The 16060-nt window shown below is 39.7% G+C and overlaps 1 protein-coding gene across 1 annotated transcript in view; it reads right to left on the bottom strand.

Moving 5' to 3' along the window:
* Nucleotides 1–16060, bottom strand: part of SORCS3 (sortilin-related VPS10 domain containing receptor 3) — an 863487-nt gene that overhangs the window by 386562 nt on the left and 460865 nt on the right. The window contains exon 4 of the mRNA XM_006831323.1: nt 9274–9432. Within this exon, the coding sequence (XP_006831386.1) occupies nt 9274–9432 (159 nt within the window). The remainder of the gene's footprint in view (nt 1–9273; nt 9433–16060) is intronic.

Raw genomic sequence — 16060 nt, 5'->3', positions numbered from 1 at the left:
CTTCCGTTGATGGGCACTTAGGCTGTCTCCATCTTTTTGCTATTGTAAATAGTGCTGCTATTTACAATAAAATAAAATAAAAAGATTGATATGCATATATCTACTCATGTTATGGCTCATATTTCTTGTGGGTAAATACATGGTACTTTTAATATTGTTTCCCAATACTATAATTCAAATGCATTGATTCTTCTCCAGGCTTCTTTATTCATTGTCCAACTTTACATGCATATGAGGTAATTGAAAATATCATGGCTTGGGTCAGGACCACCTTAGTCCTCAAACTGATATCTTTTGCTCTTTAACACTTCAAAGAGATATTTTGCAGAAGGTTTTCCTAATGCAATATATCATTTGATTGTTTGACCGTTGTGTCTATAAGTGTGATTGTGGATCCAAGCAAAACGAAGTCTTTCATGGTTTCAATCTTTTCTCCATTTCTCATGATGTTACCTAATGGTCCAGTTATGAAAATTTTTGTTTGCTTTACATTGAGGTGCAATCCATACTAAAAGCTGTGTAGCCTTTGATCTTTATTACTAAGTATTTTAAGCTGTTGCTGCCAGCAAGCAAGGTTGTATCATCTGCATGTTACAGATTTTTAACGAGTCTTCCTCCAATCTTGATGCCATATTCTTCCTTATATAATCCAGATTCTCAGATTATCTGCTCAGCATACAGACTGACTAAGTAAAGTGAAAAGATACAACTCTGATGCACATCTTTCCTGATTTTATCAGTATCCCTTTGTTCTGTTCGAACAACTGAACAAAGGGATACTGATAGGTATCGCTTTGTATAGGTTCCTCATGAGTACAATGAAGAGTTCTGGAATATCCTCTCCTCACAACAATGTTATCCATAGTTTGTCATGATCTACAGAGTTAAAAGTTTTTTCATTGTCAACCACATGATAGTGATTGTAATTCATGTTTCTGAATAGCACGGTTAGAAATCATTAAAATAGCAAGCGTTGCTATAGATACTTAGCCACACACACACACACACACACACACACACACACACACACAAGTTCTAGTGCTCTGGTTCTGTTGTGAGTTAAAGAATGCAGCTTTTCTTTCATTGTCTCTGATTTGTTCAACCAGAACCTGTTGCTTCTGCTGTGAGTGTTAATCTCAAGCATTCTTATAAAACATCTCCAAAGATTCTTATACCCAAGAAAGGCACTCCTATTTTTACTAAATACTGAGTTCTTTTACATTAAAATGCAGGGTTTCACACTAGTTCAAAGCGGAGAGCACTCACTTAAAGTGGCATAGCTACTGCCACCTTTGAGCAGAGCACAGCGGTCTGTTTCCCACTTGGATTAAAATCTGACAATATGTAAGAAATTTAGTTGCTGTGCAATGCGGGCACTGCTCTTGTTTCTATCTGTAATGATTGAACTGTTTCCATCAGTTCAAAATCCAGTTAAAATCCAAGATAGTAGGAGAGTCCAGAGGGTGGAGGAGTAGTGAGCATAGAAATTATCAGGAACCTGAAGCTCACAGAATAGCGAGTATTGAAGAAAGTGATCAAAAGTCCAAGCCTTGCCAAGCAGGAAAAAAAACCCCAAAAAAAAACACAAAACTACAGTAGATTGTGATACACCAGGAACCAAGGGGCATGGTCCTCCAACAGAGTCAAGTCCAAAAGAGGTGCTCCTCCACCACAACCCCCACCCCCACCCCCACCCAGCCAACCCACAAAGCTTTAGAAGATTTGGATAACCTCTGTTCTCAGTCTGGTTGTGATCTGTGTTATGTAGTCACATTTCCTAGTTAACTCTTATTCCACTATCCAGCATCTCAACTAACATAATATTCTCTCTCAGTTTCTAGCTCCAATTTTGTTTCATTCAGGTGGTCTGTCCTTAATTTTCAAGCAAGGCCTTTAGCAAGTGAAATCTACCATCAAGCCTCCTGCAAAGTTGTGTAGTAATTTGGAGGGTAAAGCAATTGGATATTGTCCCTTTAAAAATATCATTCAATTAGATCTTTTGTAATACATACAACATAAAGAGATAGGCTTACCGATTCTAAAGAAATTGCTAGTGCATTTCATCAAAGGCACAATAATGGAAACATCGATTTACTCTTCACCACAAACATCTCCCTTTGATGCCACAGTTACCTTAACACTAGCACTTTTTATTTTCTCTGGAAAAAAATCAGCTGCCTCAGTCCATGAACATCAGAGATGGCTCCAGTCTAAAGTAGCACATCCTTACATCAATCTCACACTTGCATCTTCTGGTGCTGCTGCAGAGCATAACTCTCTTTGACTAAACTGCTAAATTACCCCCAAATTAAAAAAAAACAAAAACAATAAAACAACTCTTCTGCAACCCGGAAGACTGGTGCTAGGTATTTTATGCTATCTCTGCAATGTGGCCAGGGACACAATCTGCCTCCTCACTTCATTTATTTAAAAGAAGAATGGCAGGGTACCAGTTAGAGACTTTATGGGCCTGAAGAAAATTCATCCACTTAAACAAAAGATATCAACAAGAAAGAGTACCCAAACATGGGCACTGACATCACCACTGGGGGCTAGAGCTTCGAGTGTAGCATCCAGCTGATATGAAGTAGTGGGAGGCTCGCAAAAATGCCCAAACTTGCAGATAGTACCCATTTGACCTAGCTCGGATGGCTTGATGATCAGAACTCCACTAGAGGAAGATAAAGACATTTGATAAAGGAAACAAGTGTTTCTTTTATAAAGAAAACAAGTGTTGCTACAATTTCATGAACTTGATTTGACCTATACTTATGGATTTACTAATTCAAAATAGCATCCTAGAGGGACGGAGTCTTCACATCAAGGATCATGCCTATCCCCTTAGAACACAGATAGGGACAGGCAACTTAGACACTGGCTATATAAAATGGGGGTTTGTTGTTGTTGTTAAGTGCTGTTGAGTCAGTTCTGAGCCATAGAGACCCTGTATAGGGTTTCTGAGGAGCAGCTGGTGAGGCTGAACTGCCAACCTTGCAATTCAAATAGCTTTGCAGTCTGGCGCATTAACCCACAGCAACTCACACCAGATAGGAGGGTATAAAGACACGAAGTGGCTGGCATATAAGTTTTCCTAAGGGAGTTTAGTTTCAGAGTATGTGAGGCAAGGTAGAATCTCCACTGAATAGTTTTCATCTTGTCTAGATAGATCTGGTGAGAGGAGATAGGGATAGAATTCGTTTGATTTAATAATGAGTAATTGCTATCATGGAGGCGTGGTGTGGCGCTGTGGGCTAATGCGTCAGACTGCAAAGCCATTTGAACTGCAATGTCGGTGGTTCAAGCTCACCAACTATTCCTCAGAAACCCTGTACAGGGTTGCTATGGGTCGGAGTCAACTCGAGGGCACTTAACAACAACAGTTGTTATCATGACTAATTGTTACTGTTACAACTGTAAAGGCAGAAGATGTGTAATCAAAAGGGAGCAGTAGTTAATCTTACGTTTCAGGAACAGAGGACCCTAGGACCACCAAAAGGGAAGAGCATGAGGGAAACGTGGGATTCTAACCAGGGAAGCAGCAATATCAAGAGATGAAGGCAGAGGTGATGGCATGGAGAGATAGAGTAGCTGAGAACTCTAGACTGATGGAAAGAGAAAGGCTGTGTGCTGGCTGGCAGGAGACCAGCTTACAAAATGTGTCCTGTGGTTGTTTAAATGTTTATACATCCCTGAGTGGTTTTTTTTTGGTTTTTTTTTTTTTGTACATTAAAAAAAAAGGGAATAGAGGCAAACACTGTTAACTGACGGTACATGGTGGGATTGTAATCGTTGCAATGAAAAAAAATACAATTGGTTGGATGCAAAACCGATGTTCTGCCAAGTAAACTATTACTCAATACACAATAAAAGCTTACATGAAAGAAAGAAAGAGTATCCAAAGAATAATACATCCCCAAATGGTACACGCAGCATGATTAGGGAAACCCATGAACAACAATGCAGCATTTCCACATCGTTTTACTAAGTGAAAAATCAGCCAGCACGTCTGAAAACATTCTGAGTGCATTATATCCACAAGGGTATTTCACAAGCCATTTCTAGATGTACTTGGTGTTGTAGGCAAGAGATGGAGGAATAGTATATGCTTTCTAGGTACACTGTGTTTACCAACTTACTGATAGGAGCTCTCTTGCTACTAAACTAGCTTGTTTCTGTATAAATAAAAATTTGAGTTAGAGTTCTGTGAGCCATCTAAATAAATTATCACCCAACTAACAACATTCACCTAATTTTTCTTTTTCAATACCATTTTTAAATTTCTGACTATATGAAGCATCTAAAATTACTGACTAGCTGACATTTGGCTAAGTCTTTTCTACAATATCCACTTGCTACTATGAAAGAAATGTATTTGCAATAGCTTTTGCTCTGCAAATGTCATGTAGATGTCCTTAGGGGGATTGCATTAAGCACCTGGAGCCCACCATGAGCTCCATTAATGAGAGATATAAAGGTTAGGTTGAAATTATTGTTTAAAGGTGCTGACATATCACACACATATGTACACACAAACACATAGTTATAACCATGTTAAATCACATATTGAAATACATGTACAATGGAGCAACTCTTTCAGGATTGAAGAAAGCAGAAGGAAGAAACTATTTAAACCAAGGTAATTCTATAGATATCCGTACAAAACAGTGTTACTAATCATGTATTACTTTCCAGTGATTGATTTATTACATAACAGTTTGGCAGCATCACAAGAAAGTGTCAGGAGATGGCAGGACATACAAAGAAGAGTAATCCTAAACTCCTTAAGTATAAATTGATCAAATATTGAGGGTCATTACTATGTTGCTATTGTTAGGTGCCATCGAGTCAGTACCGACTCATAGTGACCCTACACACAACAGAATGAAACACTGCCCTGTCTTCGGTCAACCTCACAATCGTTGCTACACCTGAGCCCACCGGCTGCCACCACTGTGCCAATCCATCTTGTTGGGGCCTTCCTCTTTTTCCCCAATCCTCCACTTTATCAAATATCATATCCTTCTCCAGTGACTGGTCCCTCCTGATAGTATATCTGATGTATGAGAGAGGAAGTCTGGCCATCCTGGTTTCCAAGGAGCACTCTGGCTGTACTTTCTCCAGAGCAGATTTATTTGTTCTTTTGGCAGTCCATGGTACTTTTAATATTCTCCTCCAACATCATAACTCAAATGCATCAATTCTTCTATGGTCTTCCTTATTCACTGTCTGACATTCATATGCATATGAGGTTGTTGAAAATACCATGGTTTGTGCCAGGTGCACATTAGTGCTCAAACTGACATCTTTGCTCTTCAACACTTTAAAGAGGTCTTGTGCAGCAGATTTGCCTAATGCAATACGTTGTTTAATTTCTTGGCTGCTGCTTTCATGAGTGCTGATGATTGATCCAAGAAGAATGAAGTCCTTGACAACTTCAATCTTTTCTCAATTTATTTTGATTGTATTTATTGGTTCAGTGGTAAGGATTTTTGTTTTCTTTACATTGAGATCCAACCCATACCGAAAACTGGTCTTTGACCTTCATCAGTAAGTATTTTAAGTCCTCTTCATTTTCAGCAAGGAATATTGTATCATCTGCATATCACAGATTGTCAATGAGTATGCCTCCAAACCTGACACCATGTTCTTCTTTATATAATCCAGCTTCTTGGATTATTAGCTCAGCATACAGATTGAATAAGTATGGTGAAAGAATACAAGCCTGGCGCACAACTTTCCTAATTTAAAGCAATCAATGTTCCCTTGTTCTGTTCGAATAACTGCCTTTTGGTCTATGTACAGGTTTCTCAGGAGCACAATTAAGTGTTCTGGAACACTCATAATTCACAGTGTTATTCATAGCTTGTCATGATCCACACAATCGAAAGCCTTTGCATAGTCAATAAAGCACAGGTAACATCTTTCTGGTATTCTGTGCTTTCAGCCAAGATCCATCTGATGTCTGCAATGATATCCCTCTTTCCACATCTTCTTCTGACTAGCTTGAACCTTTGGAAGTTCTCTGTCAATGTATGGCTGCAGCCATTTTTTTTATTACCTTTGGTAAAGCTTTATTCACATGGGACATTGATGATATTGTCTGATGATTTTCACATTCCATTGGGTCTTCTTTCTTTGGAACTAGCACTGAAAGATATGTGTCTCTTCCAGTCAGTTGGCCAGGTAGTTGTCTTCCAAATTTCTTGGTATAGATGAGTGAATGCCTCAAGTGCCTCATCAGTTTGTTGAAAGATTCCAATTTGTATTCCATCAATTCCTGGTGCCTTGTTCTTTGCCAATGCCTTCAATGCACACTGGACTTCCTCCCTCAGAATCACTGGCTCTTGATCATATGCTACATTTTGAAATGGTTAAATAGTGACCATTTCTTTTGGTACAGTGATCCTGTGTATTCCTTTCATCTTCTTTAGATGCTTTCTGCATCGATCAATAACTTGCCCAGAGAATCCTTCAATACTGCAAGTCGAGGCTTGAATTTTTGTTTCAGTTCCCTCAGCTTGAGAAATGCTGGTTGTGTTCTTCCCGTTTAGTTTTCTAACTCCAGGTTTTGCATATTTGTTAAAATATTTGAAATTGTCTTCTCGAGCTGACCTTTGAAATTTTCTGTTCAGTTCTTGTACCTCCTCACTTCTTCCATTTGCTTTATCATCTACACCAGACAACAGCTTTCAGAGTCTCTTCTGAGATCCATTTTGGTTTCTTCCTTCTTTCTTATCTTCTTGTCAATACGATAAAGATATATATTAATGGTAGCATAGTGGCTATGAATTGGGCTGTGACCTGCAAGGTCAGCAGTTCAATACTACAAGCTGCTCCGCAGGAGAAAGATGAGGCTTTCTGCTCCTGTAAAGATTTATAGCCTCGGAAACCCTGTTCAGGGTCGCTATGGGTCGGAACCAACTCAACAGCACTTAACAACAACAACAATTCATTCATTTAACAAATATTTCCTGAACATAAAGTAGCAGGCACTTTGACAGAAACTGGTGCTACAACAGTGAGTAAAATCACATAGCTCTGCCTTACTGGAGCTTGTAACCTAGCAAGGGATGCAAGTAATCCAAAATTGCACAAATCAATGTAAAATGTCACTCAAGTGCTCATAGGAAGAGGTACACAGTGCTATGGAAGAAAACATTGGGTGGGGGTGGGGGTGAGGGTCTGATCTTGTCAGGAAGTCTGCGGAGGCATCCTGACGAAGTAATGCGCCATCTGAGATTATACAATGAGAGGCTTGCACTTAATGGCAAGAGTTTGAAGAGGGTTCCAGGCAGAGGACAGTGAGCAGGAGATGTACAGCTAGGGTGAAGGTCTAAAAGAAGACCATTCAAGAGGACATGCTACCCATGTGTCAGGAGAGAGAAGAAGGAATAAGACCTGGCAGAAGCTCAGAGACCTTACTGAGGACTTCAGCCTTTATTCTATGAAAAAAATGAAAACAGTGAATGGGTTTCACAAAGGCATGAAATCATAAGATCTGTATTTGGGAAGGGATTATGGTGTGGAGAACATACTGAAAGATGCTCTGGCAGTAGTCCAGATGACAGATGTCTGCTTGAGTGGGGGTAATCCTAGAAAAGTCAATTACAATCAAGTTGATTCTGATACAGTGACCCTATAGAACAGAGGAGTACTGCCTTATAGTTCACCTCTGTTCTATAAACACGTTCTTCTATAAAAACAATCTATAAACAGATTTTTCTCCTCTGTTCTATTAAACGATTTGCAAGGCTGTAAATCTTGACAGAAGAAGACTGCCATATCTTTCACCCAGGAAGCAGATGGTAGGTTTGAACCACCAACCTTTCAGGCAGCAGTCAAGCTCTTATCCATGGTGCCCCTAGGCATCCTTGATTGGAAGGAGTGGAATCAAGAGATGTTTAAAGATAGGACAGGCAATATCTGTTGGTGGATTAGAGATGGTGGGTTAGGAACAAGGAATTATTAAAGACACAACTTAGTATTTCTTAGTATCTTCATTTACTGTTAACAAGTGGTGAAGGCTTCACCTCTTTTAGATAGATATTGCCTCTGTCATAACTGAAAATAAGAAGTGTTTACTATCTAGTAGATGCCCCATGTTTCCCCATCCCATCCTTGACAATCATCAAAGAACATTGCTTTCTGTATGTATACCTATCCTTGACTTTTTATAACAGTGGAGCACACACTTCACTCAGTATGGTATCCTCCAGATTAATCCACATTATGTCTTGTGAACTCATCATTATTTTTTGTAGTTTTCTAATGTTCCATTGTATAAATGTATCACAATTTGTTTGTCCATTCATCTATTATTGATGGGCACTTGGTTTTTTTTTTTCCATAGTTTTGCTTTTATGAATATTTATTGCTTCAGTAAACATATGCAAGTGAAAAAAGAAAAAGAAAAAAGATACAACCTAGGCATCTGATTTTTGTAACCAGATGGATAGAATTAGAGAATACTGGAAGAGACAGAGCTTTGTTGGGGGAGGATCAGGAGACTTCCTGGACAGTCAATGCCAACTACATAGTTGGATATATGGATCTGGAACTCAAAGGAGAGATGTTATGGGACCATGACATATTTAAAGTCTTTTTAGAAAAGAGCATGTGTACTTGAGGCTTCCCTTGCATTGTTAAAACTTAAAAAAATTGAATATTCAAATTTTATCAAATCAAGGCAGGATGCTGTACTGGAACCTAACAACATGGATCTAAGCTCTAGGTCCTCCAACTATGAGCTGGTTGTGATTCAACAGCACCTTAGCCTTTATGTTCCTTTGTTTCCTACACTAATTATAAAATTATTATTATTATACATATCCTAATTACATCACAGAGTCCTGGTGTGGCACTGTAGGATAAGCATTGGGCTTCTAATTGCAAGGTTGGTGGTTCAAATCCACTAGCTGTTCCTTGGAAACCCTATACAAGGTGGCTATGAGTCAGAACCAACTTTATGGCACTTGATAACAACACAACTTACATCATAGTGCTGGTTTAAAGGCTAAATAAGTAAATATATAGAGAAAACCACTTTACAACTGTGAATGATAAAAAGCAATTAAACTAAATGAAAGATTCTTTTTCTGTATATTTGGAGTCTAAAGAGTAGAGAGGAAAGAGAATGCCAATAAGACAAAATCAACTTGGTAAGAATGATGGAGTATCATCGAATTCCCTCCAAATTTCAGATTGAAAAAATGAGTACTTTTGACTGGGTGGTACCCAGGTGACAAGATGTGAATGACAACAGGGTTTGTTTACCTTTTGATCCAGGCTGTAGGCTAGCACCCAGTCCTCTTGCTTGGGATGAAAGAGCAAGCTCTGGATGTAGAAGGTGAGCCGATATTTTTGATAGGTGGCCCCTTCGTCTGAGCTGATCAATAGGCTGCTCTCCATTTCAGGGTCACTAAGAAGCATGATCTGAAAAAAAGGAGAAAATACAGAGACAGTTAGTGGGAGAGAATAAATAAAAGAAATTGAAGCATAAATATAGAATCATCTGTCCTTGTATATCATAACACATAAAGGGGCATCTGGGCCTCTATATGAAATACTGGTATTGTCTTTTCTCCCTGATTTAGGCCTTCATTACTGAATTGAGCTGAAAGAATATACAGAGCTAGCTTTGCATACAAAGAGGCTCCCTTTGTGAGGTCCATCTTTGTAAGTACTAAAGACACACTCTTAGGGTCCTCTCTCTCTCTCTATCTGTGTCTCTCTCAATTCCCTATGCATCCTACTTCATCCCAAATTGCTCCTTATTCATGAGAAGCCACTCCCCGCCCCGCCCCGCCCCCCCCCACTGCCCCATGGTTTCTTTTGTTATTTCTGAATTATTTTATCCACTTAAATGATTTTAATGGTCTGTATGGCGCTGTGGGTTAATGCACTGGACTGCAAAGTTGGTTTGAACTATGAGGTCACCTGTTCAAGCTCACCAGCTGTTCTTTGGAAATCCTATACGGAGTCGCTATAGGTCAGAATTGACTTGATGGCACTTAACAGGAATGACAACAATTATCCCTTTGTTCTAATATTATCTAAAGCTCATAGCTTCAAATATTACTGCCCAAGAAAGTTTGTCACTCCTAAATAAAATGGATAGAATGGTCTAGTGAAAAACCTTTGGCATTAGAATGTTGCTGTTAAGTGCCGTTGAGTCAGTTCTGACCCATAGCGACCCTGTATAGGGTTTCCAAGGAGCAGCTGGTGAGCCTGAACTACCGACCTTGTAGTTCAAAGCAACTTTGCAGTCCAGTGCATTAGCCCACAGTGCCACTGGGCAGGCTTAAATATCATCCCTTCTCCATTCATACAATATCACCTTGAAAAGTTAACCCTTAGAGATCTCAATTTCCTCAATAATAACCTCATTTTGATAATACCCGAAGTAGCTTTGAGCATTTGGCATAATATGTGCTCTTGACAAGTGTCAGCTATGACTACTGTTTACCTTTCAGTACCTATGGAGACCTGATGGCACTGTCGGATAAACACCAGACTGTTAACCATAAAGCTGGCAATTTAAACCCACAAGCAAAGTTGGTATTTCAAACCTACTAGCTGTTTTGCAGGAGAAAGGTGAGGCTTTCTGCTCCTGAAAAGATCTTCAGCCTCAGAATTCTTAAACAGGGTCACCATGAATCAGAACAGGTTTGACAGCATACAAAACAACAAAAGCTCACTCCAACTCTGCAATCCAGCTTCCGTTGATAGCTCCCCAATGGCCTTGGTCTCACTAATGATGGATGTTGCTATTCAGCGTTGTTGAGTTGGTTCCGACCCAGAGTGACCCTGCATAACATTTCCAAGGAGTGGCTGGTGGGTTTGAACCACTGACCTTGTGGTTATTGTTGTTGTTGAAGTGCTCGAGTCAGTTCCGATTCATTGGGAGCCTGGAGCAGCTGGTGATTTTGAACTGCTGACCTTGTGTTCCAGTGTTTATCCTATAACGCCACCCCAGGACTCTGACCTTCTGGTTAGAAGTCTAGTATTTAAATTCAATAGAAATTTAGAGATTTACACTTTTATCTTCATTGACCTTTTAGCGACCTTTGACACCACTGGCAGGTTCATTCTTCTCAAGCATTCTATTCCAGGAAATTCTGGAAGACCACACTCTTCTGATTTCCCCTCTTTTCTCTTTTGAATGCTCACGTTTCTCCGATTATCTTTTAAATTACGTCCATCTTTCAAGCCTCTGTTTTAACCTTCCCTTCTCACACAACACACTATACTTCGGTTACTCCCATTTTTTAAATTATCATCATTTTGAAGGCAACTCATGAATTAAATCTCTAACTGAGCTTTTCCCCTCTCAGTTTCTGACCTGAAAATTCAAAGCCTGGTAGATAACTTCTGTATGGAGTCTACCAGACGTTTCAAACTCAAGACGCCCACGGGCTTCCGGATTCCAGCTCTCATTTTCCCCAAGTAGCTCCTGGGGCTGAGTGTTTCCACATGTGAAACCAAACACCTGGGGTTCACTTTTGATTCCATTTTGTCACTCACCTGATCATATTAATTTGTGTCTGAGTCCTGGGCATTTTATCTCCTAACTAGTTCTAAAATCAACCCCCCTCCCCCACCCTGGCTATTGTGAATGCCTTAGTAAACAACATCCTAATTCCTTTACTGGATTACTATAAAACATCCCTAACCACTCTCACTGCTTTAATTTTGTTCCTTGCTGCCCTCCATCCATTTTGCATGCAGTTGCCAGAGCAACACTACAAATCAGATATTGACATTTCCCTACGTATAGTGACTCTTGCTGATCTTTCTGTACTTTCCTGAAGTACATTCCCAATTCCGGCTCATGTCGCTGGTTAAAACATCAGCACATCTCTTTTGAACTTCAGTATCCAACACTACTCAACTTCTTTGAGTTCCTAAAGTTTGCTGAATAAGTAAATAAACAAATGAGTTTATGTGGGGGGGGGGCACTACAAAAAAAGGAGCACAGTGGTTACAAATTGGGTTGCTAACCTCAGGATAAGCAGTTCTAAACTATCAGCTGTTTCGAAATATGAGGCTTTCTGCTCCCGTAAAGATTTACAGCCTCAGAAACCCTGTACAACAGGGTTGCTATGAGTCAGAACCAACTCCACACACATAACAACAACAAAAAGTTTATGAGAAAATGAAATTGAAAGATAACTTTTCAAACTTTTTGAAGCCCCTTCATATTCCCTCTAGATTTCATTCCTATCATTGGGTATACTGCCAATAGAGTTACTTCTATCAGAACCTGGAAAACCACATTCATGTGGCCCAAAATAAAAATTAAAGCCAAAAATGATTTCCAGACATTATAAAATGAGACCATCAAATAGCAGGGTTTTAAACTGTTGCCCAGAGTATGTATTAGTGTTATAAAGTAAGCTTTAAGGAGCTCTGGTTTAATGTGCTAAACTGAAAAGTTGATTTGAACCACGTTGTGGATGGTTCTAGCTCACCAGCTGCTCCTCAGAAACTCTATGCAGGGTCATTGTGGGTTGGAACCAACTCAACAATACTTAACAACAACAACAACAAGGAGCTCTGGTAGCATAGTGGTTACGAGTTGGACTGCTAACCTCAAGGTCAGCAGTTCAAAACTATCAGCTATTTCACAAAAAAAGATGAGGTTTTCTCCTCCTGTAAAGATTTACAGCCTCAGAAACCCTATACAGGATAGCTATGAGTTGGAATCAACTCCACCGTACATAATCAACCAACCAAAGTAATCTTTCAAACAAATTCAGGCCTTCTGTCTGCTAAGAGTCCTGGTGTGGGGCTATGGGTTAATGCCCCACACTGCAAAGCCATTTAAACTGCAAGGTCGGTAGTTCAAGCTCACCAGCTGCTCCTTGGAAACCCTATACAGGGTCGCTATGGGTCGGAACCGACTCGATGGCACTTCACAACAACAATATCTGGTAAGATGCATAGTTCTTTCTCTCTTTTATTTCTTTACAGCTTCCAAGACATGCTTGCATTTTTTTTTTACCCTCAAATATTTGTTCTTGCTTCACTGAAATATGTTATTACTGGTTATCAGCAAATTGAAAAAAAAAAATGGATATGGTGTAATATTCTTTTTTCATTGATGGGTGAATAATCTAGGGCCAGGATGGCTTAGTCACAGAGTAATTTCCTCTTCCCATTGTACAGTGAAGCGGTGGGGAACAGAAAAAAGGAGCACTGTGTCCTGGAAAAAGCCTCTGAGGATGCCCCCAAGCCCCAGAGTGTTTGAGAAGACTGCTATCCTAAGCAAGAATGAGGAAGACACACCCAGCCTGGCTGCTTCACTACCTATGCCCACGGGCTACATTGTTGTTGCTGTTAAGTGCCTTCGACTTGGTTCCGACCCATAGCGACCCTGTATAGGGTTTCCGAGGAGCGACTGGTGAGCTTGAACTGCCGACCTTGCAGTTCAAACGGCTTTGCAGTCTGGCACATTAACCCACAGCACCATTTCAGGACTCCATAGCAAGCCATAAATTCATCTTACCCCTGGTATAGAGAAATTAAACTGCTTATTTTATCCAGGTATAAAATGAAACTCCATGCCTACGGTTTTAATGAGAAGATAAGACCAACATCATAAATGGGCTTCATTTTATATACCGTGAGTTCCAATCTACTGAATAAGGGTTACTAGCAAATATCTTAGGCAATGTATTCTTCCCCTAGCTCTGTTGCTTTCTACACATGCATATGCTTACATATACACCTGCACACACTAACTTACATAGGCTATATGTATGTGTGCAGAAACACACTAACACACATATCACAAAGACAAGGCAAATATGTGCATGGGCACACACACAAATGAATTAATATACAATAAGGCATATTGGCATGTGGGCTGGGTTTATGGAGCTTTGGTTAGAAAGAGTACAATTTTATTGCAACCTTTCTCTGACATTCTCATCAGAAATCCTTTTATATACTTTGATATCACTGGCAGTGTCTCTAGTCAATCTTGGTGTTTGAGAAGAATGAAAGGAAGAGAAATAGAAACCCACACAGTCTGGATTTCTAATCTGTGTTGGATATTTTCCCTGCTATTTCACTGAATCCACACACCAATCATATAAAGTAGGCATCATTATTTGCATTCCACAGATAAAGAAAGTGACTTTCCTAATACCTCTTGTGATGGACTCAAAAGTATACACCACACACACACACACACAAACACATTAAGAACCTTGAAACCCATTGCACTTCAACACTTTTGCCATAAAGATAAGCAGAAACCAGAGAAGCAAGTCTTCATCCTGTTTTTAGGCATCTCTAAGAAAGCCACAAGGAGCTCTGGTAGTGCAGTGATTATAAATCCAGCTGTGAACCGCAAGGTCAGCAGTTTAAAACTAACAGCTGTTCTGTGGGAGAAAGATGAGGGTTTCTGCTCCCAGGAAGATTTACAGCCTCGGAAACCCTGCTATGAGTTGGGGCAGACTCCACGGCACGTAACAACAACAACAAATCCAGAAGTTTGGTGGTTCAAACTCACCAACTGCTCAGAAACCCTATGCAAGGTCATTATGAGTTGGAACCAACCTGACAACACTTAACAACAGCAACAAATCCACAGAGAAACAGCTTCAAAAAAGGTGCCTTCTCTGAACAACTTTAAAAAGTTGCCTTTTCATACCTGCTTCTTGTCAAGGGAATACCAAGAGTTAAAACAGTAGGAACACAAGGAAGAGGTATAATGTTAGTCTTTTTTTTTTTTTTTTAATGAAAATAAGTGTAATTTTATGGATCGTCCTATTTTACATCAAAATTCACAATAAGGGTACACTTTTGTGGGGGAAGCTGTACAAGTGTCTCGATATAATCAGGCCTTCAAAAAAAAAAATCTGTTTCCTAAAAGAAAAGTCATTTCTCTTTTTTTTTGGTAAATTTTTACTGTGACTTAACTAATAGTTTACATGGGAGAACATCAGTTTTACACCACTGTTTCATTGCAGTGATTACAATCTCCTCCGTGCATCATCTTTCAACAGGATTTGCTTCCATTCCCTGTTTTGATTTTGTGTATGTGTGTGTGTGGGGTGTGTGTGTGTGTGAGATGTACACAAAAACATTGAGGAATATATAATCATTTAAACAACCTAAGGGTACATTCTGCAAGCCTGCTTCCTGGCCGCCAACACCAAGTCTTTCTCTTTCCAAGAGTCCGGAGTTCTCTGCTGCTCCTTCTCTCTATGTCCCCATCTCTGCTTCCATCTCTGGTGTCGCTGCTTCTCTCGATAGGGTCCCACACTCTGCCTGTGCTCTTCTTTCTTGATGGTCCTAGGGTCCTCTGTTTCTGTACTGCAAGATTAACTACTCCCCCATTTTTGTTCCAAAACTTGGGAGGATTGCATTAGATGCTGATGAAAAGTGTCAGCCATGACACTAATAAACATATGCTAACCAGTAACTTCAATCACCCAGAATAAGAGTACTCCTAAACCACAGGCTGGTTTGATCTACAAGGTTAGCAGTTCAAACTTACTAGCCACTCCTTGGAAACTCTACACAGTGTCACTTTGAGTCAGAATAAACTCAGTAACAATAACAACAAAATCAGAAGTGACACCCAGGAGGTTGAAAGTAAGTACAAATGATTTGGGGATTATTTGTCACCCTCTCTGCTGCCATCATTTCCAAACTTTGTGGATTAAAAAGTAAAGAGAAAAGGAGTAAAAAACCTACTAGCATTTTACATTCTAAGTGATAGTTTGAGAAAAACTGTAAAAGTCAACACTGCCAAATGAACTCCAATCAGTAGATAACTATCAGTTTGCTAGCTGTTTTGACTAACAACTCTCATCTCCTCTGTAGAAGGTTTCAGCCCATGATAGCCTAGTGAGCCAAATGTGCCCGGGCAATGAGAACTTGACAAAACCAGCTTCTACTGATTTAATTCCTCCTCAGAAAAGTTTTGTTGGTTTTTAAAAATTTTTATCAGCAAATTCCTTGGAAAAGTGAATAAAAGTAGTCTTCATATTAATTGTTGTTGTTGTTGTTAAGTGCCGTCGAGTCGGTTCCGACCCATAGCGACCCT

The sequence above is a fragment of the Chrysochloris asiatica genome, unplaced genomic scaffold, assembly GCF_000296735.1.
Source record: "Chrysochloris asiatica unplaced genomic scaffold, ChrAsi1.0 scaffold00003, whole genome shotgun sequence".
Lineage (NCBI taxonomy): Eukaryota > Metazoa > Chordata > Mammalia > Afrosoricida > Chrysochloridae > Chrysochloris > Chrysochloris asiatica.
This window is presented reverse-complemented; position numbering and strand designations above follow the sequence as displayed.